This window comes from Convolutriloba macropyga, chromosome 10 (assembly GCF_964194025.1).
Source record: "Convolutriloba macropyga chromosome 10, txConMacr16.3, whole genome shotgun sequence".
Taxonomy (NCBI): domain Eukaryota; kingdom Metazoa; phylum Xenacoelomorpha; order Acoela; family Convolutidae; genus Convolutriloba; species Convolutriloba macropyga.
The window spans coordinates 20,526,608-20,552,447 of NC_134477.1; the positions used below are offsets into that span (position 1 = coordinate 20,526,608).

Genomic DNA, 25,840 nt, shown 5'->3' on the forward strand with positions numbered 1-25,840 from the left:
AGTTTTTCCACTCTGCCTGTATTTTAGTCAGAGTGGTCTAACATTTAACACTTGCTCGCTCAGCCAAACTTTTTCTGTCTCTTTCGCGTACATACATTAGAGAACACGCACACGCTTATATAAACTTATACAAGAGTGCACACGCAAACTAACCCTTAAATCTAAAAAATCATTTTTTTACTAATTATAGCTTTAAATCTTTCGAAAACCAAAATTATGTTCTATTGAATCTCGCTCTAAGCATATCGCATCATAATCAATTGCTTCATGCTCATGAAGCATCTAAAATGACAAAATTTTCCGAAGATTTTAAAAAATTTTTAAGTTTAGTGTCAGAATTACAATGAGCGATACAATTGTATCAAAAAGTCCACAACTAGTTATCTAGAAAAAACAAAGATGACCTAAATGAACGGTGAGTAACCTTGAGTAAAGATTAGTTGCCAAAAAGAATTTTGAAGATGTTTTTTGTTGTTAGTTTTGGTATTTGTGCGTAATGTGTGTGTTTGTAAGTATTGTCTTTGTCTGTCTTTTAAATTGTGCAACACTTATCTTTCTAGAATGTTTTAAAGAGTGCCAAAAAACGACGGCATATTTGTTTGGTTTGAACAGAACAAGTTTTCTCAAATGCATTTAAGTTACTTTCGGATGCTCCCAACGGTTTGTCTGACAGCAGAAATAAATGGTTAATAGCCGCCCTCATCTTCTCAGCCGGCTATTATAGCGCTCCTATTTTTTTTACTTCGTCGAATAAAAAATGTTTCGCCTTACCTCATTTTGCCGCTTTTTCAACATTTTGCGTGATATCTTTTTGACTTCTCTAGGCTAGTTTCTCTCTTCTCTGATTCTGCTAAGAGTGATTTTGAACATCAGTTGATCAGCAAAGCAATTCAAAATGAACAGAGTCAGTATAAAAAATTGAAGTCAGAAGTAGAAACGGGATAAACCCATAAAGACCAATTTTAGATGCCCGCTATTTGAACGTCGTTCCTATAAGTCTTAGTTACCATCTCTAATGCTTATTGGTATTGATAGTAGCCCCTGTAGCCTCTCTCTAAGAAACAGAAGCACGTTATGTTCAGCTACGAAATGCCATCAAAATAAATCGGACTTAAAAAATGTTTTTGTACAAAAATCTTTTTTTTTCAATATCTTCTATTCTTTCAATCCCAATCAGGCTTATTGGAATCAACGGCGGCTTTTTTCCGGCAATCTACCGGGTATGTTTGTTTTTGCAACCTTGAGAGATCTGTTGGAACATACTGTGCTACGCACAGAATCGCACGAGCCATCTTGTTTTTGTTTAGAGAGAGATAAGAAAAGTTAAAAAATAAAATTGTGTCTCTGAAAGAAAGATTTAACCCTTCAGGTTGCATGTCCTGATTTAAGATCTCTGAAATGTGAGCATCTAGGCTAGCGTCCAAATCAATCCAATAAATGCAAATCTGTTGAGAAGCTTGTATAATGAATCCTGCTGTTAATTTCCACAATATCTAATGCTGGTCAAAGTTTAATTTTTTGATCAAATTTTTTCATTGTTAATATTTGCACTCTATTGGATCAGTATTTTTAATGTACAAAAAGTAATTATTGATGATTTCATTTGATTTTTCTGAAAGTGTAATTATTTAACCCAACAGTTATGGCTCCTAATTTACATGTATTCTGGAAAATGTATTGAATGTTTGTTGTAGGTTGTGAGGAACCGAAGTCGAGAAGACAGGAAGATCAGAACCCCTCCTGTCAGGTTTCAACCAGGTGGCAACAGGAACCAGGGAGGCAATCAGCAGCAGCAACAACAGCAGCAGCGTCAGAACTAAATATTTTGGGGCATGCTCTCGAATCGCTATTGTTGAGGAATTTGTTTGCGGAACGGGATAGACGAACTTAATATTCCTCTGAAATTTGAATGATTAAGCTGTTGTATTCTTGACCGCATTTGAATTCAGTTTCCCGAAGCAATGTTCCTTTTATAGTAACGCATGAGCTTAGAAAGAACAAAGCAAGATTATATTTCGTTATTGTGAAATACATCAACAGTAAGCGAGGACTGTTATAGATCTCCCGGATCTTCTATTCCAATCTGCCCCAATATTACGTTACTCAAAAATAAGCAAATAAACAAATAAATTTATCGCAATCAATTACTTTTAAGTTAATTTGCTGCGTAGTTCATTTTGGTATAGGTTAAAGCAAGAAATGATGCTTTCTGACAATTAGAATAACTTTTAAGCAATTTATGCCTTGAGGTGCACTTCAAGCAGGCGCTCAAATTTGCTTGCATCACATTCATTAAATTTCGGAAACACCTAAATGACTATTTTTGATACAATCTGGTAGATCATAATAATTGATTACAAAGGAGTTTTTCATTTCATGGCAGAAACTGATTCTTGTTTAGGAGAGTAATTCTGGTTTTATGATTCATGGCTCGCAATCTGTAGCAAAGCTTTAGCACCTCGATGCTTCTTTGACTGACTGCATTTCAATCTGCGTTTAGAAAAGGGTTATTTAACTAGATTCATATTAGTACCTCTTGTTATCCTGTTCCTTGACTACTTTACATAAATCATTTCAAATTTATTTTGATTATTAACGGTATTGAGAACAAACTTAGGAGAATCATAATTCTGAAGTGCATAAATTGTTAAATCGAGTTATTGATAATCAAATCTTAACAGTGTTTAAACTTTTTGGGGAAAGTGGATAGTTTTATCTTTTGCTGTAAAAAAGGGGCAGCAGTTGATTAGAGCGCCATATTGTACAATATAAGAGTAACATTAATTTTGCAATTCCGAACCTAAAAGTTTTGGGCAGAAATTTTGCCGAAGTACTTCCACACTCTTTGCATTGAAATTCAATTATTAATTTGTATCATCAGCAAATAGCAATTTTAGCATGCTTATAGGCGCGAGGTAACTCATTAAAGTATCTAATGAACAGAAACAGGTTTGTCTTACGACAGAGTTTAATGGGAAAACCTTGCTAGTTCTTATGGAAAAACTTCGTTCAATTGAAAAGTTATCCAAGTTAACAAAATAATATATAGTAGTCTCCTCATAAAGTATAATTACGGTATTAGATATCAAGAACACCTGCAAAATTTGAAACAATAGCAAGAAGTTCTGATTTGTTGGGTAGAAAATGTACGCAAGAATGATGAGGCATCACCACTGTTCGTCGTTGCATTGGATTTTGATGCCATAGCTGATCTTATTTATTTTGCGAGAACTGTTTCTACTTCCGCATGAACAGAAATTTTTTTGTAGGTGAGAACAAACTGATGCGTGTCTTTGTAGTGAAAAAGGTTTACACTAACCATTACAATTTGTATGCAATAGTCGTAGTGTGATATAAAACAGGACATAAAACTTCAGAACAATCATGCCAGTTACAATCTCGAATTCCCCTAACAATATCAAATTTTTGCCAGAAGGTATATATTGGCATGTAATGTTCTGCTGTTTTTCTAAGTCAATTTTTTGGGGTTAGGAACTTTGCCAAATTGGATTTGGTCAGGCCAATTTTGACTGATCTAAATTTTTTGCTGAGCTAAGAACGTTATCATTGATTCTCTGTGAGTTTCTCCGAGTTCAATTTTAAAGTTAATCCTTTCCCGTAGTGTTGTTGATGCTGCAATTCGAGGGTCGAAAACCCAATATAGTAAAACTTGAAACTAACGTAACCACGGAAAATTGAGAACTTGACTTTTGTACCAAACGTTGTATTAATCAGTAATTCTCCGCTACAAGAGACTAAATAACTTAATTGTTCTCTGGAATAACGCAAACCAGTAGCATCAAAATTTTGTACTCTAACGATTTTCTATTTTCAATTTTATGACAGTTTTTGTCCATATCGACTAGCTTCAATTTGAAATGTGCAGCGCAGACCATCAATATCAGGACGTTATTGATGTCTGAAAGAAACTATTAGCCTCAACCCGCTGTAGTTTCAGTAGCTTGAATAGACCAAAATCTACAAGAAATGGGGAAAATGATACAAACAAAATTGATTTTCGTTTTTTAGTCGAAAGAAAATCGTAATCGTTGAAAAGCAAACTGGAAAAACAAAAGGAAACTTGAAAAGCAAAAGGAAAAAACCTTTGAAAAATCCAAAAGCTAAATGCTGCTTGCAGTGGTTTTTTGAAATTTTGTTCAAATGAGAGTGTTTTTAAATTATCAACAAGGCGGCTCGGTAATGTGCGTACGCACATAATGTTCCGACCCCGCTCATCCACATTCTTGACATAACTGGCTACCAAATGATGAAGAGATAGAAAACTTTCAATAACATACACATCGTTCAATAAACAACCAATGAAATACAATAACGCCACGCTAAAGGGCCAAAGAAAGTTGTTGATCATAGGACTACTAGAAAGGACAATAATAAAAACCAAACAACAAACAATATTTACGACTAAAACTCGATGTCTATAATAAAAATCATAACAAAATCAAACTCGCATCAGATAAAAAACAAAACAAAACAATTTAACCAAAACTTCTTTAGAAAAGATTTGAGACCTGTCACCAATGCGACTGGTTAACATGTCGAAGAAAAGAGCAAATAGGTGCGAAGTTCAAAAATAGTTCCATTTTTAAAAACAACTTCACAGTTATTAATGTCATTAGATATCAACTGAAACCACAAAAACGTTCATTTATATTTACATAGGAAGCAATTTAGACATGTTGTTGTCCAATGTTCAATTGCGGAAAAATTCAAAGCAAATGGGGTTAACGATTATTGTTATAATTTAAAAAGAATCCAAAAATCCTTTGAAACGTACAAATATATAAAAATCTGACATTTTTTAAAATCTCGTAGTAATACTATTTATAAAGCCGAGAAAAGATTTTTTCCATCTGAAATTTTTCTGAAGATTAAGTTATAGCTCAATGGAAACGGGTTGTGGTCTGTGATTACACGGACTGATCTAAAAATCGACCGAAAAACTAATTTAAAAAGACGAGGCTCAAACCTCAATTATATTTTTGAAAACAAATATTTTCAAAAATCATAATAGATTTAGGATTAAAACAAAAAGCAACGGATTAAGTTTCAACACCTCAGGGAGACATTTTGGCCTGCTAATACTGAGACAAGGTCACGAGCCCACAAAAAACAAATCTATAAAGAAGACAAAATTTCAAAGAATTTTACGACATGACACTGTTGAAGGCACTATATTATGAGATGTTAACTGCAAGAACTCTAAATCTTTGTTTCAACTTCATCTTAACATCAACAGTTCCTCCCTATAAAAGGACTTCGTAGACATGACAACAAAAGGAAACCAAAGAAAAAATTGAACGTTATAGAAATCTCGATTACATTTTATGAAACTAAATGGTCGAAGCATTCAATCACCACAAATAACCAAGCGCAAAAAATGTTTGAATCAACGAAAAATAATTGGGACTTCTAATGAGAGAGATTGAGTTACATGGTGACGAAAATCAAAGCAAAAAAGAGACAGATGAGATCTTTTTTAATTTAAATTGAAAGTCATTAAAACAAACAGCTATAAACTGAAATCTTTAACTAGGTTGAGATATAAGTCTTGGGGAACCAATTAAGATCTATCAACATTGGGTAAAGGGCACAAAATAAGGGAAAGGAAGACAAACACAGGCAAAATCCAAAGACAACCCACAAAATATTGCGAGAAAACTGTGTCTAAACCCAAAAAGCATAAACTATTCAACAAAAACAATTAACATGTCCAGATGCAGCTTTTTTTACAACTTTGTGTATTTTCCATACAATGTCTTCCCTTAATTGATCTTGTCAATAATATGATAAGTCGACAAGGAAACAAAATGAACTCATAAAATATCCATATGTGAACAAAAATAAAGGAAAAACTGAAAACGCTTATTACCAAAATAAAGAAACTATCATTTGAAAACAAAACCGTTACCGACATTAATTTATAACTCACAGGATTTCGGTTTCCGCCTCATTTTACTGGAACTACGCCCGAAGTTGACAGAAATATGATGAAATAGTGGCAAAGTTCAAAAATCCACCGATATTTTCCCAAAACAAATATATTCAAATTCATAACAGTAATTAGATAACAACAGAAAAAAACGTATAGTTTCTCTTGTACTTTCTAAAACTTAACTAGATCTTTGATTGGGGACATTAAGTCATTGGGCTACAAACAGTATAAAAATGAAAGCAAAACAAAAGAAGTCCATATAATTTTTACGAAAACAATTTGTCACAGCCATATAAACCATGAGCTTGACTCCAGAAAACAATTTCCTTGGGTCTCGTTTATTTTAAATAGTCTCTGCCTTTTAAAACGGACCTTATTTGACATTCATTTACGTAATTTACATAAAAAACATTTACATAGCAGAAATATTTTGAAACAAAAGGTCCGCGCCAAAAAAATATAAACAATTTTTATCATAAGGATCCATAGTGAGATCAAGATAAGACCCGATGTTGCTGCTTGTCTAGCAAAACACTCAATTCTTGAAATGGTTGCGAAAGAGATCACGTTTGTACTGAATTTTACAGTTTGCCAAAAATAAACATCGCATTTTGTATAATTATCGAGTTTAAATTCGCAAAAAATTGGTAAAATTATCATTCCAGAAGATTCTTAAAGCCAGCGGGAGTACAACTAGCTCTACTTGAATTAAAAAAGGTCGCAGTTTTAAAGTGTCTACTTCCAGCAAACTTAAAGCAAGTGTACTAAAAAAAAGCAAATTACATCCCATTTTTGAAGAAAAAAAGTCTGAATTTTGAAAATTTTAGCATAAATTCTAGCAAATGAACTCGTATCGAACAATTCAACAACCCTCCTCTATCTTTAGAGATGAAATCTATAACAGTACAGTTAACAATTTCAACATATTTTAGCAAAATTGACGAAAATTGGGTCAAAATTGACGATAAATTGTCAGTATTTGCAAAAAGTTTTCAAAATTATAATTCCAGAAGACTCTTAAAGCCAGCGGGAGTACAACTAGCTCTTTTTTGAGTTAAAAAGGAGTCTAATCGCAATTTTAAGTTGTCTACTTCCAGCAAATTTAAAGCAAGTGTGCTGAAAAAAAGCGAATTTTGCCCATTTTTGACGAAAGTCTGAATTTTGAAAATTTTAGCTTGAATTCTAGCCAAAAAGCTCGTATCGAACAATTCAGCAACCCTCCTATATCTTTAGAAGGAATCTAATTGCAATTTTAAGTTGTCTACTTCCAGCAAATTTAAAGCAAGTGTGCTGAAAAAAAGCAAATTTTGCCCATTTTTGACGAAAGTCTGAATTTTGAAAATTTTAGTTTTAATTTTAGCCAAAAAAACTCGTATCGAACAATTCAGCAACCCTCCTCTATCTTTAGAAGGAATCTAATTGCAATTTTAAGTTGTCTACTTCCAGCAAATTTAAAGCAAGTGTGCTGAAAAAAAGCAAATTTTGCCCATTTTTGACGAAAGTCTGAATTTTGAAAATTTTAGCTTAAATTCTAGCTAAAAAACTCGTATCAAACAATTCAGCAACCCTCCTCTATCTTTAGAAGGAATCTAATTGCAATTTTAAGTTGTCTACTTCCAGCAAATTTAAAGAAAGTGTGCTGAAAAAAAGCAAATTTTGCCCTTTTTTGACGAAAGTCTGAATTTTGAAAATTTTAGCTTAAATTCTAGCCAAAAAACTCGTATCGAACAATTCAGCAACCCTCCTCTATCTTTAGAGATAAAATTCATAACACTACAGTTAACAATTTTAATATATTTTAGCAAAATTGACGAAACTTTGGTCAAAATGTTAATAAAAACAGCTGAAATACGTCTAATATTCACAAAACTTTAAACCGCGATAACTCCCTATAAAAAGCGAAAATTGAAAAAATATTTTTAATTCCATATTCTACACTGGACTGGCTTTCTAATGATACCACTCACAACTCTCTACGATTATTATATCGATCGGCCAAAATTGACTGAACAAAAAAAAACCCATTTGAGTATATAGTTCCTCCCCCACATGTGGGTCGGCACAATAATTGTCAGTGTTACCGAGTAAATAAGTGATAATATAACCAATCAGAATCGAGTTACTGAATTTGAATTTAATTGCGTATAAAACGATCTAATATACGTAGAAAGTACCGAAAAAATTCACTTAACAACATTTTGAGTAAATATAAGCACGATATGTACGGATTAAGGTGGTTTTTGGCTTAATATCTTTAGGCTCTCTACACGATTCTTGATCGATTACGAACCGATTTTGACGTCAATGATATCAGAAAAAAACCGGTTCAAGAGCATCAAAAAACCATGCCGTCTAAGCTTGTTGCTCTATAGGTTTATGGATAATGTTACTTTACGTTGATTTGTACCTTGCAATGCTAATAAGTTGACAGGTTGGACTTATGGTTGCTAAAAAAAAGTTGTTCCTTATGTTTTCAATCTCAGTGAAATTGAATTGAACTGCGGTATACCAAACTTCTATAGACTGAATTCACAGCTAATACCGCGTTTTCCTTCTTGTAGCCTTTTTGTTGTGATAAACTTATCAAACAGTGGACTAATGTGCAGCAGCGGAGCAGTCTTCTTTTAGTGAGAAGGGCGCTATCTGGAACTCCAATTGTGCAAGTATCGAAGGTACTCAGTCTGCTCGTATCTAGCGAAGGTGTAAGTGGTGCTATCAACAGTCAGCAAGTGATGAACAGTTCAATGCTATTCATTGAGAAAAAAAGACAAGCTGATGAGGGAAGCCAAAGTTCCTGATTGCATTCCACGACCCAGTGCCACCGATCCACGCACAACTCGTGTATCTTTCTGGCTGACCTCACAAAAGACGGCGACCATACGGTAATTAATCCAGAGTAAGAGCAAGTATCGTCTCCCTCAAAGAATCAACATGAGCAACTACAGCTACACCTGTTGGAGTGTTGATACAAGACGATAGAGGGCTCTCTGCTGTTCATATAATGAAATGTCGGTGAGAGCAGTTTCAAAACCGCAAAAAAAACTAAGACAAAGTTTATGAAATTTTTATTAGTTTTATTAATTTGATAAAACATTAAGCGACAGGAAACCCAACCCGTTAATTTTTTCTTCGATATCGCAAACGTGAATATCCGTTAGCAAGATTTGCAAGAAAAACTGATAAATAATGAAAAAAGCTGGGAAAAAGCATAATTCTTTGAAAATTTTGTCAAATTTATTGCCTTTCGATTAGAAGATAAACTCAACACAAAAAACGTGTGAAAAGATTCAAAAACTCCGGCCTACAAAAAAAAAACAAAAGACCTACAAAAAAGGCCTACAAAAGACAAGTTATCACATTGCCATTTTTTGCCGTTCGTTTCAATACCGTAACGTTTGCGTGTTTTTCGTCCATTAAATTTTCAACAATTCTTCCTTACCGGTTTTTCCAATAACATCGTTCTCCTATAACCTCGTTTTTCGCTTTTCTCAGCCTACTTTCTGGATTTCGATGTACTATTTTAGTATGTTGCCATATGTCACAAGTATGCTATGTTTTGCTGTAGTATGTTGATTATGCTGGTTGTTTGTTTTGGTTTTGCAGACTTCTAGGGTGTGACTTAGCTGATTCACGAGTTACGGCTGGGTTGTCTCTTGAACTTTCCAACTTTACTAATTTCCTAGCTCCCCTGTTGTAGTATATTATTTTTTTGCTGCTGTTTGTTCGTGTTTAACTGTGTGATTTTTAATTTGTTTGGTCTTGTTGCCTTCTAGTGTGTGACTTAAGTTTAATCTGGAGTTGCGGTTAGATTCTTTCCTGACTTTTTCAGCTGCTTTAGACTACAAATTTCCTAATGTAGTTTATTTACCTTTTGCTGTAGTTTGTTTAATATTGTTATTATGCTGATTGGTTGTTTTGGTTTGAATTTCGCTGTGTGAGTTTTTTTTTCTGGAGTAAATTTCTTGACATTTTCTTTCATTTTTTTATTAAAGTACAACATTGCCGAAATTAATTTCTTTTTGGTGTATTGAGCCCCATAATGAATTTGCTAGCTTGTCTCCCAATAGTTTCTCTCATTCTTCCTAGGGTGAGACTTAAGTTTGTTCTGAGAAAACGGCTAGTTTGTTTGGTTGAGTTTGTTGCTGTAGTCTGCTAGGACAGTTCGCCCCGCCTCATCGCTCGTTTCCCGCCCGTTCTTTCACGAGCATCCCGTTTCTTGCGCGTTTCTCGCTCAACTTCCCGTGCATCTCGTTTCCATTCTGTCGCGCTTTTCTCGTTCGACTCCCTGTTTTTTCTTCTCCCGTCGCGTTGAGAACAAGGCGTTCAGCGCTCCAGTTCTCTTTTCTCGGACACTTCGTGTGATCGAAGATTTTTTCTTTTTTTGGCAGGTTAGTTTTTCCGACTGTTTACAGTGTTCTATGTTTTAGTGAGTTGGGGTTTTTTTGCTTGAAATTGATTTGTTTGGTGTGTGCGTGTAACAGATAACTGTGTGCAGTGGTAGTTTTGCTAATTTGTTGAATTAATAACATCCTGATGTCCAATATTCGTGATCAAAGAGTCAAAATTTTGTACGCTGAAGATCAAAGCTTGAAGCTGAATTGTATGCTATATTTCAAAATATTCTTCTTTGCATATATAGTCAAAATCGGTGAGTAAAATTTTAACACCTAGTAAGAATGTGCAGCAAAGCCTATATGACTGTTCTGGACAAAAATCAAGACTTGATTGCATTTGCTGGGTAAACAGAGGATCCAAGCGCACTTGGTTTTTTGTTAGAGTTTACTTAAAAGCAATGACAGCTAAAAACGGCAAGAGCCGTACGTCAGCACGAAATTTTTGTCAATACTGCTGACGACAATATGAGCGATTTTCTGGAACGAGGGCTTCCATTCGTTCCAAATTTTCTCCACTAATAGCCTTGTCAAAAACATCTTGTCAACCTAAACATGATAACGTAATGGCCAAAGTGAAGCACAAGGAGATCGAGAAACAGAATGAAGCAGCTATTGGCCTTGCTAAACAGAAAAACAAATGAAATTAGATGAACAGGAGGAAAACAACAGGAAACGGTTGGCAAAGGCAACTCTGCAAGCGTTTGAATTGCTGGACGCCGGATCTAGAGGTAGGCAATTAGAAACTACTTCAGGTGCAAGAGGTTCAGCGAGAAGTGGAAAAGCTGTCCAGGACTGGGTCAACACCTCACTTGCTTTAAGTTTTAATAATGAGAAAATGGATGAACCAAAAGTTGTGAATGAACCTCCAGAATGCCTTGTCCGCAATAATGACAAAATAGTGGGAAACTTGATCATTGAGTTTTCCAGGCACTCTATTCCACAATTTTGCCGAGGCAATTACATTCTAAGCACTGAGACCTTCAGCAACTCGATCCGTATTACACCCCCAACTAACGACTGTTTGGCGGTTCTAACACACATGCAATGTACCAGGCGCTTTTACAGGCTCAGCTTGACCAAACCGGCCAACACGGCGCAGTGCTCCCAAACAATGATAACCAAGGAACCGCACAGAGTCACTCGCCTCCTATACAGACATCCGGGGTTCCCTCGCCTTCAATGGAACCGCCCGTTCCACACCACTCAGCCGCACCACAACATAACTCTTTCAATCTCCCTCAACAAGCACACTTAATTCTCAGGCCAGGGGACATGAAACATCAATTCTGTCTGACAACACAATTCGGCACAACGTAGATGCTCCCGCAACAATTAAATATATACCACGAGCCCCAAAAGCCACTCTTCCTGCATTCGCGGCAACAAATGTTCCAGTCCACACAACAAACGTTACCTTACGCCCCAGCGTCCCTACATCTTCAAACACTAATCAGCACCAACTGGAAACCATAATTAAAAATGCTCCTCCTCACTGAAATCGCTTATTCGCTCCAAACGGTACTGCTCGCATTCCACACGACCATTTGATCAATCAGCCTCCTGTTTGCAACTTTTCAATTTAATACTAACCGAGTAGACAATGTCGTACCCTCTGTTCCTCCTCCTGCCCCGAAGATGCCCAATAAGGCCCAAATAAACTACTCTGCAGCAATTTCCAGCCTTGTAGGGGTTTTCAATCACTCCAGTATGGCAGTGACATGAAGAGCGCTACCTTACTTAACCAAGCGGTACATAAGTTACCACAAAATTTTAATGAGTCTTGGTCACGGTAAAAAAATCACTGGAAGAAGCCAACTGTCCCTCATTTTAACGTGGCTGAAAGAAAAAGCTGAGGTACACGCTCTTATGAAGCAAACTCCAATGAAGGCAAAGATTGAAGATAACAACATTTCAGCATCCAAAAAATAAAGTTGCCTCGAAATTATGTACGTCAAATACACAAAGAGAATCTGAAAGCATGTTTTGTCGTTATTGGCGCCAATTAACTCGCGTTGCGTGGTTTGTAATTTTAACCAGTAATTGTGGGCAAACAGAGTCTTCAAGCAGAAAACTCCCACACAGCGCGCAATGTTTTTTTGTACTGCACACACATTCCGCCAGTATCCGCAAGTGTGGGTCAAATGTGTTCAATAGTTCGCATAACACGCTATTTCATGGATCAGGCAGGGTTTTCCATCCAAACAGTCAACAAATTCCAAAATGATTCAACCTTCCGGCAGCACAGCTCAAATTAAAGCAAAGACCAGATGACAGCCGCCTAATAAGACCACATAAATGTCATCTGTTACTGACGTTAAGGGACTCCTTTAGGTGACTGAACTGCAGCTGGTCAATTAGTCCCGTCTAGATACCAAGGTTTTAGTGCTGTGTGATACCGCCTGCAGTAACTCTTGGGTGGCCGTTAGTCCCGCAGATAGACTCTGTTTGCATGGGAAAGCACTAAAAACTGTCAAGGTTTAAATAACGAAGAAGTCGTTGATACTAGGGTTGCAGAAATGACTCTGAAACCATGAGAACTTTAGCGTTTCGAACAAGTTACCATCAAGCCTTTCGTCAAAGAGAGTGTGAACTTCGACTCAGGTATTAATAATATACAGGCCCTGTAGGAGACTTACCCACATTTAGCAGTCCTTGATCCCGTGACATATTTCTGTAAGGACATTAAGATGATACTCGGACAAGATGTCTAGCATGCCATCCGCGCGTTAGAATACTTCTTTGCCGCTGAGAAGCGTTCTCCAGTTGCCGTACGCTTACCCATAGGTTGGTTCTTAAGCGGCCCGTTGCCATAGAGTTCGGGTTTAAACATCAACGTGCTTTAAAGTAAATATCGAACATGACAATGAGTTAGCAAGTCAATAGCCAAGTGTTTTTTGAAATGTTGTCAAGAAATTGTTGTTCGAGTAAGAGTGTTGTCCAATAATTGTAAGAGTGAAATTGATTTCGTGGCTTCAGTCAAATGAGTGCACGGAGGAAATGAGACTACTATTAGTACGTGTTAGTTCTGGAAAACTACGCACGCGCGAAACACTAAGTATTGATTTTTGAGATTTAGAGTTACACTCTAATGTTATCTAAGAGTGAAACCAACGTTTAGGGAAATTTTTGTTTAGCTGGCAGCTTTAGTCTTCAGACCGTTAATTAAAGCTTTAAAAACATTAGTTCAAATCTTTCATTAAGCGAGAAGCAAGAAAAATTTGTAAATTAAGACTAACGTTTTCTTCACGAATCAATTTTTTTCAGCCAAAAAGTTCTCGAGAGGGAATGAAATTCTTAAAAACTCTTTGTTGATTGGTTGCCTAAACGTACAGATTGTTCCAGGCCAACACGGCGCAGTGCTCCCAAAAAATAATAACCAAGGAACCGCACAGAGTCACTCGCCTCCTATACAGACATCCGGGGTTCCCTCGCCTTCAATGGAACCGCCCGTTCCACACCACTCCCATCACTCACATCTCCCTCAACACGCACACTCAATTCTCAAGCCAGGGGACATGAAACATCAATTCTGTCTGACAACACAATTCGTCACAACGTAGATGCTCCCGCAACAATTAAATATATACCACGAGCTCCAAAAGCCACTCTTCCTGCATTTGCGGCAACAAATGTTCCAATCCACACAACAAACGTTATCTTACGCCCCAGCGCCCCTCCATTTTCAAACACTAATCAGCACAAAGTGGAAACCATAATTAAAAATGCTCCTCCTCACTGAAATCGCTTATTTGCTCCAAACGGTACTGCTCCCATTCCACACGACCATTTGATCAGTCAGCCTCCTGTTTGCAAGTTTTCAAATTAATACTAACTGAGTGGACAAAGTCGTACGCTCTGTTCCTCCTCCTGCCCCGAAGATGCCCAATAAGGCCCAAATAAACTACTCTGCAGCAATTTCCAGCCTTTTAGGGGTTTTCAATCACTCCAGTATGGCAGTGACATGAAGAGCGCTACCTTACTTAACCAAGCGGTACATAAGTTACCACAAAATTTTAATGAGTCTTGGTCACGGTAAAAAAATCACTGGAAGAAGCCAACTGTCCCTCATTTTAACGTGGCTGAAAGAAAAAGCTGAGGTACACGCTCTTATGATGCAAACTCCAATGAAGGCAAAGATTGAAGATAACAACATTTCAGCATCCAAAAAATAAAGTTGCCTCGAAAATATGTACGTCAAATACACAAAGAGAATCAGAAAGCATGTTTTGTCGTTATCGGTGCCAATTAACTCGCGTTGCGTGGTTTGTAATTTTAACCAGTAATTGTGGGCAAACAAAGTCTTCAAGGAGAAAACTCCCACACAGCGCGAAATGTTTTTTTGTACTGCACACACATTCCGCCAGTGTCCGCAAGTGTGGGTCAAATGTGTTCAATAGTCCGCATAACACGCTATTTCATGGATCAGGCAGGGTTTTCCATCCAAAGAGTCAACAAATTCCAAAATTATTCAACCTTCCGGCAGCACAGCTCAAATTAAAACAACGACCAGATGACAGCCGTCTAATAAGACCACAACAATGTCATCTGTTACTGACGTTAAGGGACTCCTTTAGGTGACTGAATTGCAGCTGGTCAATTAGACCCGTCTAGATACCAAGGTTTTAGTGCTGTGTGATACCGCCTGCAGTAACTCTTGGGTGGCCGGTAATCCCGCAGATAGACTCTGTTTGCACGGTAAAGCACTAAAACTAACTGTCAAGGTTTAAATAACGAAAAAGTCGTTGATACTAGGGTTGCAGAAATGACACTGAAACCATGAGAACTTTAGCGTTTCGAACAAGTTACCATCAAGCCTTTCGTCAAAGAGAGTGTGAACTTCGACTCAGGTATTAATAATATACAGGCCCTGTAGGAGACTTACCCACATTTAGCAGTCCTTGATCCCGTGACATATTTCTGTAAGGACATTAAGATGATACTCGGACAAGATGTCTAGCATGCGATCCGCACGTTAGAATACTCCTTTGCCGCTGAGAAGCGTTCACCCGTTGCCGTACGCTTACCCATAGGTTGGTTCTTAAGCGGCCCGTTGCCATAGAGTTCGAGTTTAAACATCAACGTGCTTTAAAGTAAATATCGAACATGACAATGAGTTAGCAAGTCAATAGCCAAGTGTTTTTTGAAATGTTGTCAAGAAATTGTTGTTCGAGTAAGAGTGTTGTCCAATAATTGTAAGAGTGAAATTGATTTAGTGGCTTCAGTCAAATGAGTGCACGGAGGAAATGAGACTACTATTAGTACGTGTAAGTTCTGGAAAACTACGCACGCGCGAAACACTAAGTATTGAGTTTTGGGATTTAGAGTTACACTCTAATGTTACCTAAGAGTGAAACCAACGTTTAGGGAAATTTTTGTTTAGCTGGCAGCTTTAATCTTCAGACCGTTATTTAAAGCTTTAAAACTATTAGTTCAAATCTTTCATTAAGCGAGAAGCAAGAAAAATTTGTAAATTAAGACTAACGTTTTCTTCAGGAATCAATTTTTTTCAGCCAAAAAGTTCTCGAGAGGGAATGAAATTCTTAAAAACTCTTTGTTGATTGGTTGCCTAAACGTACAGATTGTTTCCAAATTTGTAAAATCAGTGTCAAAATTGCAATTATACATTACCTGAAAAAATTTGTTCTGAAACACGCAAAATTCGAGGCTTGATATCATCCTGGAACATTTAAAGCTAAAGTTTTAAATTTGGAATTTCATTAACTCATCAGTTCTATTTCGAACTTTGTAAACACACAATTAAAGACAAGACAAATTAGCTCATTATTGTTGAAAACTCCCTCTATTGTAAATAACTACGAACTTCAACTATTTTTTGGAAGAAAACAATTCTGAAAATCTCTCTCATCGAAAAATTCAACGTTAGATGGTTATATAAAAAATCATTTGATAGAAAAAAAAATCAGTAAACCAGATAGCGACCTACCCCAATTAAGTGGGTTCGAAACAAACGTTTCAGAAAGCCTTTTTTGTCAAAATATAGTTAAGACCAAGTGTTACTCTTTTTTGTCTTTTATGAAAAATGTGGAAGTGTTTCCATTACTGCCATATTTTAAGGCGAATACCAAAGGTTCTTTCGGAAACCACAAATCAGCAAATAAATTTGAAAATTTTTTGATCATAAGTTTTTGTTTCAACTAAGTTTACCCCTGAATAATGAACAAAGTTTTTCGAATGTAATCTGAGGTTCGCTTGTCTTTAGGCCAACTGATGAGGAGTCACTCCCTTAAAAAAATGACGCGCCGATGAATTTAAATGCGTTTTATGTTCTCTTGTGTTGCCTTTTTGTATCGGTACAGTTGCTTTCTGAAACTGATTTTAAATACGACAATTTTAGAGTCAGATTACTTTGCTTTGCTTCTGGCGGCGGCATAACTTTCTAAACAAGAATTGAGTCGTTCTTTTTTCTACACAGTAACATTCTCTTGCAGCAACAAAACGCTACATTTTCTCCGTTTTTCCCGGGCCGAGGATTTTGCCCAAAAATAACGGGGAAAAGAGTGTAAAGAGTGTAAAAATAATATTTTTACACCGTTAGTGCCCCCCTTATTAAGGGTGGAATTCCCTGTTAGAGTGTAATTTTAGCGGTGTAATTTTAAGATTTAACGGTGGAAAAAGAGTGGAATAACTTATTTTTACACTCTTTTGATTACACTGTTGAAACTTAAATTTACACTCTTTATTACACCGTTAAAACTTATTTTTACACTCTTTATTACACCGTTAATACTTATTGTTACACTCTTTGTTACACCGTTAAAACTTATTGTTACACTCTTTTTTACACTCTTTTTCTATAATTTACATCCGTAAATTACACTTTAATATGTAATTCCACCCTTAATAAGGGGGGCACTAACGGTGTAAAAATATTATTTTTACACTCTTTACACTCTTTTCCCGTTATTAAACCCTTAGTTAGAAGGGCACTAACGGTGTAAAAATATTATTTTTACACTCTTTTCCCCGTTATTTTTGGGCAAAATCCTCGGCCCTTAAACCGTCTCAAAAGCACGCGGTAGTCTGATCAGATGCACTAAATGAGTCTATAAATTTAGCTACAGTAGTGTCGGAAATATCTCAATTTGATTTTAAAAAAATCAACTTATGAGATTTTTCCATTATGATTTGGGTGTGTTTCCCTCCTCCTTATCTCAACCGGGCTGGGGACCGGCTACGGCGGAGTTATGAACATTCAACTATAGGAGATTTTTGAGCAAAGCACTGGCCAAAAAACCAGGTCTAAACTCTATCTCCAAAGAAAATAAAAGCAAACAATAAATAAAACAATTATATAAACCATTATATAAAATTCAATAATTGCAATTTAAACGAAATAATAGCAAATTTCCGTATGAAAAACTAACTTTTTTTCTAGGAAGGTTAGGCGGACCATTCTTTTTGCATTACAACCTAAATATTACTGGTAGTGTGGGATATCGATTTGGTTCACTTTGAACAACTCCTTGACCCGATGAAAAAGACCTATTTTTAAAATTATTTATTTGAAATAATAGCAAATTTCCGTATGAAAAACTAACATTTTTTCTAGGAAGGTTAGGCGGACCATTCTTTTTGCATTACAACCTAAATAGTACTGGTAGTCTGGGATATCAATTTGGTTCACTTTGAACAACTCCTTGACCCGATGAAAAAGACCTATTTTTAAAATTATTTATTTGAAATAATAGCAAATTTCCGTATGAAAAACTAATTTTTTTTCTAGGAAAGTTAGGCGAACCATTCTTTTTTCATAACAACCTAAATAGTACTGGTAGTCTGGGATATCAATTTGGTTCGATTTGGACAACTCCTTGACCCGACGAAATAGACCTATTTTTAAAATTCAATAATTGCAATTTAAACGAAATAATAGCAAATTTCCGTATGAAAAACTAACTTTTTTTCGAGGAAGGTTAGGCGGACCATTCTTTTTGCATTACAACCTAAATATTACTGGTAGTCTGGGATATCAATTTGGTTCACTTTGAACAACTCCTTGGCTCGATGAAAAAGACCTATTTTTAAAATTATTTATTTGAAATAATAGCAAATTTCCGTATGAAAAACTAACTTTTTTTCTAGGAAGGTTAGGCGGACCATTCTTTTTGCATTACAACCTAAATAGTACTGGTAGTCTGAGATATCAATTTGGTTCACTTTGAACAACTCCTTGACCCGATGAAAAAGACCTATTTTTAAAATTATTTATTTGAAATAATAGCAAATTTCCGTATGAAAAACTAATTTTTTTCTAGGAAAGTTAGGCGAACCATTCTTTTTGCATAACAACCTAAATAGTACTGGTAGTCTGGGATATCAATTTGGTTCGATTTGGACAACTCCTTGACCCGACGAAATAGACCTATTTTTAAAATTCAATAATTGCAATTTAAACGAAATAATAGCAAATTTCCGTATGAAAAACTAACTTTTTTCTAGGAAGGTTAGGCGGACCATTCTTTTTGCATTACAACCTAAATATTACTGGTAGTCTGGGATATCAATTTGGTTCACTTTGAACAACTCCTTGGCCCGATGAAAAAGACCTATTTTTAAAATTATTTATTTGAAATAATAGCAAATTTCCGTATGAAAAACTAACTTTTTTTCTAGGAAGGTTAGGCGGACCATTCTTTTTGCATTACAACTTAAATAGTACTGGTAGTCTGGGATATCAATTTGGTTCACTTTGAACAACTCCTTGACCCGATGAAAAAGACCTATTTTTAAAAATATTTATTTGAAATAATAGCAAATATCCGTATGAAAAACTAATTTTTTTTCTAGGAAAGTTAGGCGAACCATTCTTTTTGCATAACAACCTAAATAGCACTGGTAGTCTGGGATATCAATTTGGTTCGATTTGGACAACTCCTTGACCCGACGAAATAGACCTATTTTTAAAATTCAATAATTGCAATTTAAACGAAATAATAGCAAATTTCCGTATGAAAAACTAACTTTTTTTCTAGGAAGGTTAGGCGGACCATTCTTTTTGCATTACAACTTAAATAGTACTGGTAGTCTGGGATATCAATTTGGTTCACTTTGAACAACTCCTTGACCCGATGAAAAAGACCTATTTTTAAAAATATTTATTTGAAATAATAGCAAATATCCGTATGAAAAACTAATTTTTTTTCTAGGAAAGTTAGGCGAACCATTCTTTTTGCATAACAACCTAAATAGCACTGGTAGTCTGGGATATCAATTTGGTTCGATTTGGACAACTCCTTGACCCGACGAAATAGACCTATTTTTTAAAATTCAATAATTGCAATTTAAACGAAATAATAGCAAATTTCCGTATGAAAAACTAACTTTTTTCTAGGAAGGTTAGGCGGACCATTCTTTTTGCATTACAACCTAAATAGTACTGGTAGTCTGGGATATCAATTTGGTTCACTTTGAACAACTCCTTGACCCGATGAAAAAGACCTATTTTTAAAATTATTTATTTGAAATAATAGCAAATTTCCGTATGAAAAACTAATTTTTTTCTGGGAAAGTTAGGCGAACCATTCTTTTTGCATAACAACCTAAATAGTACTGGTAGTCTGGGATATCAATTTGGTTCACTTTGAACAACTCCTTGACCCGATGAAAAAGACCTATTTTTAAAATTATTTATTTGAAATAATAGCAAATTTCCGTATGAAAAACTAACTTTTTTCTAGGAAGGTTAGGCGGACCATTCTTTTTGCATTACAACCTAAATAGTACTGGTAGTCTGGGATATCAATTTGGTTCACTTTGAACAACTCCTTGACCCGATGAAAAAGACCTATTTTTAAAATTATTTATTTGAAATAATAGCAAATTTCCGTATGAAAAACTAATTTTTTTTCTAGGAAAGTTAGGCGGACCATTCTTTTCGCATTACAACCTAAATAGTACTGGTAGTCTGAGATATCAATTTGGTTCACTTTGAACAACTCCTTGACCCGATGAAAAAGACCTATTTTTAAAATTATTTATTTGAAATAATAGCAAATTTCCGTATGAAAAACTAATTTTTTTCTAGGAAAGTTAGGCGAACCATTCTTTTTGCATAACAACCTAAATAGTACTGGTAGTCTGGGATATCAATTTGGTTCGATTTGGACAACTCCTTAACCCGACGAAATAGACCTATTTTTAAAATTCAATAATTGCAATTTAAACGAAATAATAGCAAATTTCCGTATGAAAAACTAACTTTTTTCTAGGAAGGTTAGGCGGACCATTCTTTTTGCATTACAACCTAAATATTACTGGTAGTCTGGGATATCAATTTGGTTCACTTTGAACAACTCCTTGACCCGATGAAAAAGACCTATTTTTAAAATTATTTATTTGAAATAATAGCAAATTTCCGTATGAAAAACTAACTTTTTTTCTAGGAAGGTTAGGCGGACCATTCTTTTTGCATTACAACCTAAATAGTACTGGTAGTCTGGGATATCAATTTGGTTCACTTTGAACAACTCCTTGACCCGATGAAAAAGACCTATTTTTAAAATTATTTATTTGAAATAATAGCAAATTTCCGTATGAAAAACCAATTTTTTTTCTAGGAAAGTTAGGCGAACCATTCTTTTTGCATAACAACCTAAATAGTACTGGTAGTCTGGGATATCAATTTGGTTCGATTTGGACAATTCCTTGACCCGACGAAATAGACCTATTTTTAAAATTCAATAATTGCAATTTAAACGAAATAATAGCAAATTTCCGTATGAAAAACTAACTTTTTTCTAGGAAGGTTAGGCGGACCATTCTTTTTGCATTACAACCTAAATAGTACTGGTAGTCTGGGATATCAATTTGGTTCACTTTGAACAACTCCTTGACCCGATGAAAAAGACCTATTTTTAAAATTATTTATTTGAAATAATAGCAAATTTCCGTATGAAAAACTAATTTTTTTCTGGGAAAGTTAGGCGAACCATTCTTTTTGCATAACAACCTAAATAGTACTGGTAGTCTGGGATATCAATTTGGTTCACTTTGAACAACTCCTTGACCCGATGAAAATTCTATATTTTTGAAAATAGAATAAGCGAATAAGTCAAAATTTCCGTATGAAAAACTAACTTTTTTCCTAGGCAAGCTATAGCAAAATTTCTTTTTGTTTTAGACTCTATATATACAGGGGATACTCCATACCAAAATTGGTTCGATTTGGACAACTCCTTGACCCGACGAAATAGACCTATTTTTAAAATTCAATAATTGCAATTAAAACGAAATAATAGCAAATTTCCGTATGAAAAACTAACTTTTTTTCTAGGAAGGTTAGGCGGACCATTCTTTTTGCATTACAACCTAAATATTACTGGTAGTCTGGGATATCAATTTGGTTCACTTTGAACAACTCCTTGACCCGATGAAAATTCTATATTTTTGAAAATAGAATAAGCGAATAAGTCAAAATTTCCGTATGAAAAACTAATTTTTTTCCTAGGCAAGCTATAGCAAAGTTTCTTTTTGTTTTAGACTCTATATATACAGGGGATACTCCATACCAAAATTGGTTCACTTTGAACTACTCCTTGACCCGATGAAAAAGACCTATTTTTAAAATTATTTATTTGAAATAATAGCAAATTTCCGTATGAAAAACTAAATTTTTTCCTAGGCAAGATATAGCAAAATTCCTTTTTGTTTTAGACTCTATATATACAGGGAATACTCCATACCAAAATTGGTTCGGTTTGGACAACTCCTTGACCCGACGAAATAGACCTATTTTTAAAATAATACTCGCAAAATAATTCGAAATAATAGCAAATTTCCGTATGAAAACCCAACTTTTTTCTAGGCAAGCTATAGCAGAAATTCTTTTTGTTTTACACTCTAGGTACCTATGGGATTCTCCATACCGAGTTTAAATCGATTTGAACAACTCCTTGACCCGATGAAATTTCTATATTTTTGAAAATAGAATAAGCGAATAAGTCAAAATTTCCGTATGAAAAACTAACTTTTTTTCTAGGAAAGTTAGGCGGACCATTCTTTTTGCATTACAATTTAAATAGCACTGGTAGTCTGGGATATCAAATTGGTTCACTTTGAACAACTCCTTAACCCGATGAAATTTCTATATTTTTGAAAATAGAATAAGCGAATAAGTCAAAATTTCCGTATGAAAAACTAACTTTTTTCCTAGGCGAGCTATAGCAAAATTTCTTTTTGTTTTAGACTCTATATATACAGGGGATACTCCATTCCAAAATTGGTTCGATTTGGACAACTCCTTGACCCGACGAAATAGACCTATTTTTAAAATTCAATAATTGCAATTTAAACGAAATAATAGCAAATTTCCGTATGAAAAACTAACTTTTTTTCTAGGAAGGTTAGGCGGACCATTCTTTTTGCATTACAACCTAAATATTACTGGTAGTCTGGGATATCAATTTGGTTCACTTTGAACAACTCCTTGACCCGATGAAAATTCTATATTTTTGAAAATAGAATAAGCGAATAAGTCAAAATTTCCGTATGAAAAACTAACTTTTTTCCTAGGCAAGCTATAGCAAAATTTCTTTTTGTTTTAGACTCTATATATACAGGGGATACTCCATACCAAAATTGGTTCGATTTGGACAACTCCTTGACCCGACGAAATAGACCTATTTTTAAAATTATTTATTTGAAATAATAGCAAATTTCCGTATGAAAAACTAACTTTTTTTCTAGGAAGGTTAGGCGGACCATTCTTTTTGCATTACAACCTAAATAGTACTGGTAGTGTGGGATATCGATTTGGTTCACTTTGAACAACTCCTTGACCCGACGAAAAAGACCTATTTTTAAAATTATTTATTTGAAATAATAGCAAATTTCCGTATGAAAAACTAACTTTTTTTCTAGGAAGCTTAGGCGGACCATTCTTTTTGCATTACAACCTAAATAGTACTGGTAGTCTGGGATATCAAATTGGTTCACTTTGAACAACTCCTTAACCCGATGAAATTTCTATATTTTTGAAAATAGAATAAGCGAATAAGTCAAAATTTCCGTATGAAAAACTAACTTTTTCCTAGGCGAGCTATAGCAAAATTTCTTTTTGTTTTAGACTCTATATATACAGGGGATACTCCATACCAAAATTGGTTCGATTTGGACAACTCCTTGACCCGACGAAATAGACCTATTTTTAAAATTCAATAATTGCAATTTAAACGAAATAATAGCAAATTTCCGTATGAAAAACTAACTTTTTTTCTAGGAAGGTTAGGCGGACCATTCTTTTTGCATTACAACCTAAATATTACTGGTAGTCTGGGATATCAATTTGGTTCACCTTGAACAATTCTTTGACCCGATGAAATTTCTATATTTTTGAAAATAGAATAAGCGAATAAGTCAAAATTTCCGTATGAAAAACTAACTTTTTTCCTAGGCAAGCTATAGCAGAAATTCTTTTTGTTTTACACTCTAGATACCTATGGGATTCTCCATACCGAGTTTGGTTTGATTTGGACAACTCCTTGACCCGATAAAAATGACCTATTTTTAAAAATTATTTAAAATTAATTATTCGAATTAATCGGAAATTTACGTATGAAGCAATATATATCAAGCAATATGAACATATTTGATTTATGAAAATAAGTTTGAAGCAATATTATATTGAATCAATATAAAAATTTTCGGAAAAAGTCTCTATAGTTGAATTTATAATCAACTTTTCGAATTCTTTCCAGTATGCTCTGTTCATGTTACCCTCCTCCTTTTTCATTCCGGACTTGGGACCGGCAGTGGTGGAGTTACAAAAAGATTTAGGAGAATTGAGCACAGCACCAGGTACACAACCAGGCTCAAGGAACTCTCTCCAAATGTAAACAAACAAACAGATATTTCTTTTGTTTGAATGTTATAGGAGAGATAAGCATAGCACTAGATACAAAACCAAGCTCCAAAACTCTCCAAATCTAAACAAATAGATACTATTTTTTTGTTTAGAGGTTATAGGAGAAATGAGGAGAGCACTAGATACAAATCAGGGCTCAAAGAGCACTCTCCAAACCTAACATAAAATTATCTATTATCTAATTAAACTTCGAAGCGTTCAGAAACACCCGCTAAAGTCCCGGAATTTCAAATTTAAAGATTTAAATCCGCGGTCGAAGCGGGCAGAAACACCCGCTAACGTTTATTGCGTACTTCAACATTATTAAAATTTTTAAGTAATATTAAAATTAACTTAAACAAGTAACAAAGTTAAAAGCAGAACTAGTAATAAAAATTCGAAGCGGACACAAACACCCGCTAACGTCCCGGAATTTCAAATTTAAAGTTTTAAATCCGCGGTCGAAGCGGGCAGAAACACCGGCTAACGTTTATTCCGTACTTCAACATTATTAAAGTTTTTAAGTAATATTAAAATTAACTTAAACAAGTAACAAAGTTAAAAGCAGCACTAGTAATAAAAATTCGAAGCCGACAGAAACACCCGCTAAAGTCCCGGAATTTCAAATTTAAAGTTTTAAATCCGCGGTCGAAGCGGGCAGAAACACCCGCTAACGTTTATTGAGTATTTCAACATTATTAAAGTTTTTAAGTAATATTAAAATTAGTATGTATGTATGTGTAATGAATGTATATATGTACTCTTGAGAAAATAAATTTCAGAAACCAGTAAATTCACTCAGAAGCTCCACTTAAACAAAGTATTGATTTAGTTCCCTTGCTATCAGAAACCTACGCAAGTAGGCAAATCTCGACTAAACTATCAGAACAAGTAAAATTAAATTTTAAGAACTAAACGGTCCTTCAAATCTAATCGTGCTCGAAATGTTTTAGCACGTTGATAAAGTAAAGATCGCCCAGGAAGAAAAACTTGATAAGCTTATTCTGAACTGAATCCACTCTCAGAAGCTGAATGTCAGGCAATTCTGTAACACGATATGCAAGAGGCTCAAGGACACCTGATTCCTTTTCAAATTCTGTCGACCTGAGATCAATGACGACTGTTTCAATTATCTCGTACAGCTGTACTAAACAGAAGATCGCTGAACTTCGATCTACGAACAGTAGAATCTGACCCACCTTAAACTCACCATCCTCACGAATTGCGACAAAACTGTTAGCGTTTGATCCCGTATAACTCTGGCTGTCAAGATGGAACAGCCCTCGAAATCTGCCGAATAAACGAGCTTCTGGAAACTTAGCTTGGGTCTCATTGAAAACGTCATTCCTTTCTACGCACAGGTCCTCTTTGAAATCGCTAGGTTTGTTTTTCAGTTTTTTAATAAAACATGTCAGATTGTCTTCTTTCGTTTCAAAGCTGCCAAGTTGTCGATTACGAATATAGCGACTGACAATCAGACTGCAAGTATTTACCGTTCCAGTCAGAGTTCTTATAAGGTGGTTGTTTGCGTTCTCAAACATCGTAGCCGAAGTAGTCCACAATGGCCCAAAGGTGGCGCACTGCCATGCTAGATGTCTTAATAAATGATAATTGATAGAATCAAATTTTTTC

At 35.1% G+C, this 25,840-nt stretch overlaps 1 protein-coding gene across 1 annotated transcript in view; it reads left to right on the forward strand.

Moving 5' to 3' along the window:
- LOC142348814 (small ribosomal subunit protein eS26-like) overlaps nucleotides 1–1,962 on the forward strand; it is a 108,874-nt gene extending 106,912 nt beyond the window's left edge. The window contains exon 4 of the mRNA XM_075400335.1: nucleotides 1,695–1,962. Coding sequence (XP_075256450.1) covers nucleotides 1,695–1,820 — 126 coding nt within the window. The 3' untranslated portion in view covers nucleotides 1,821–1,962. The remainder of the gene's footprint in view (nucleotides 1–1,694) is intronic.
- Nucleotides 1,963–25,840: the final 23,878 nt, after the last annotated feature.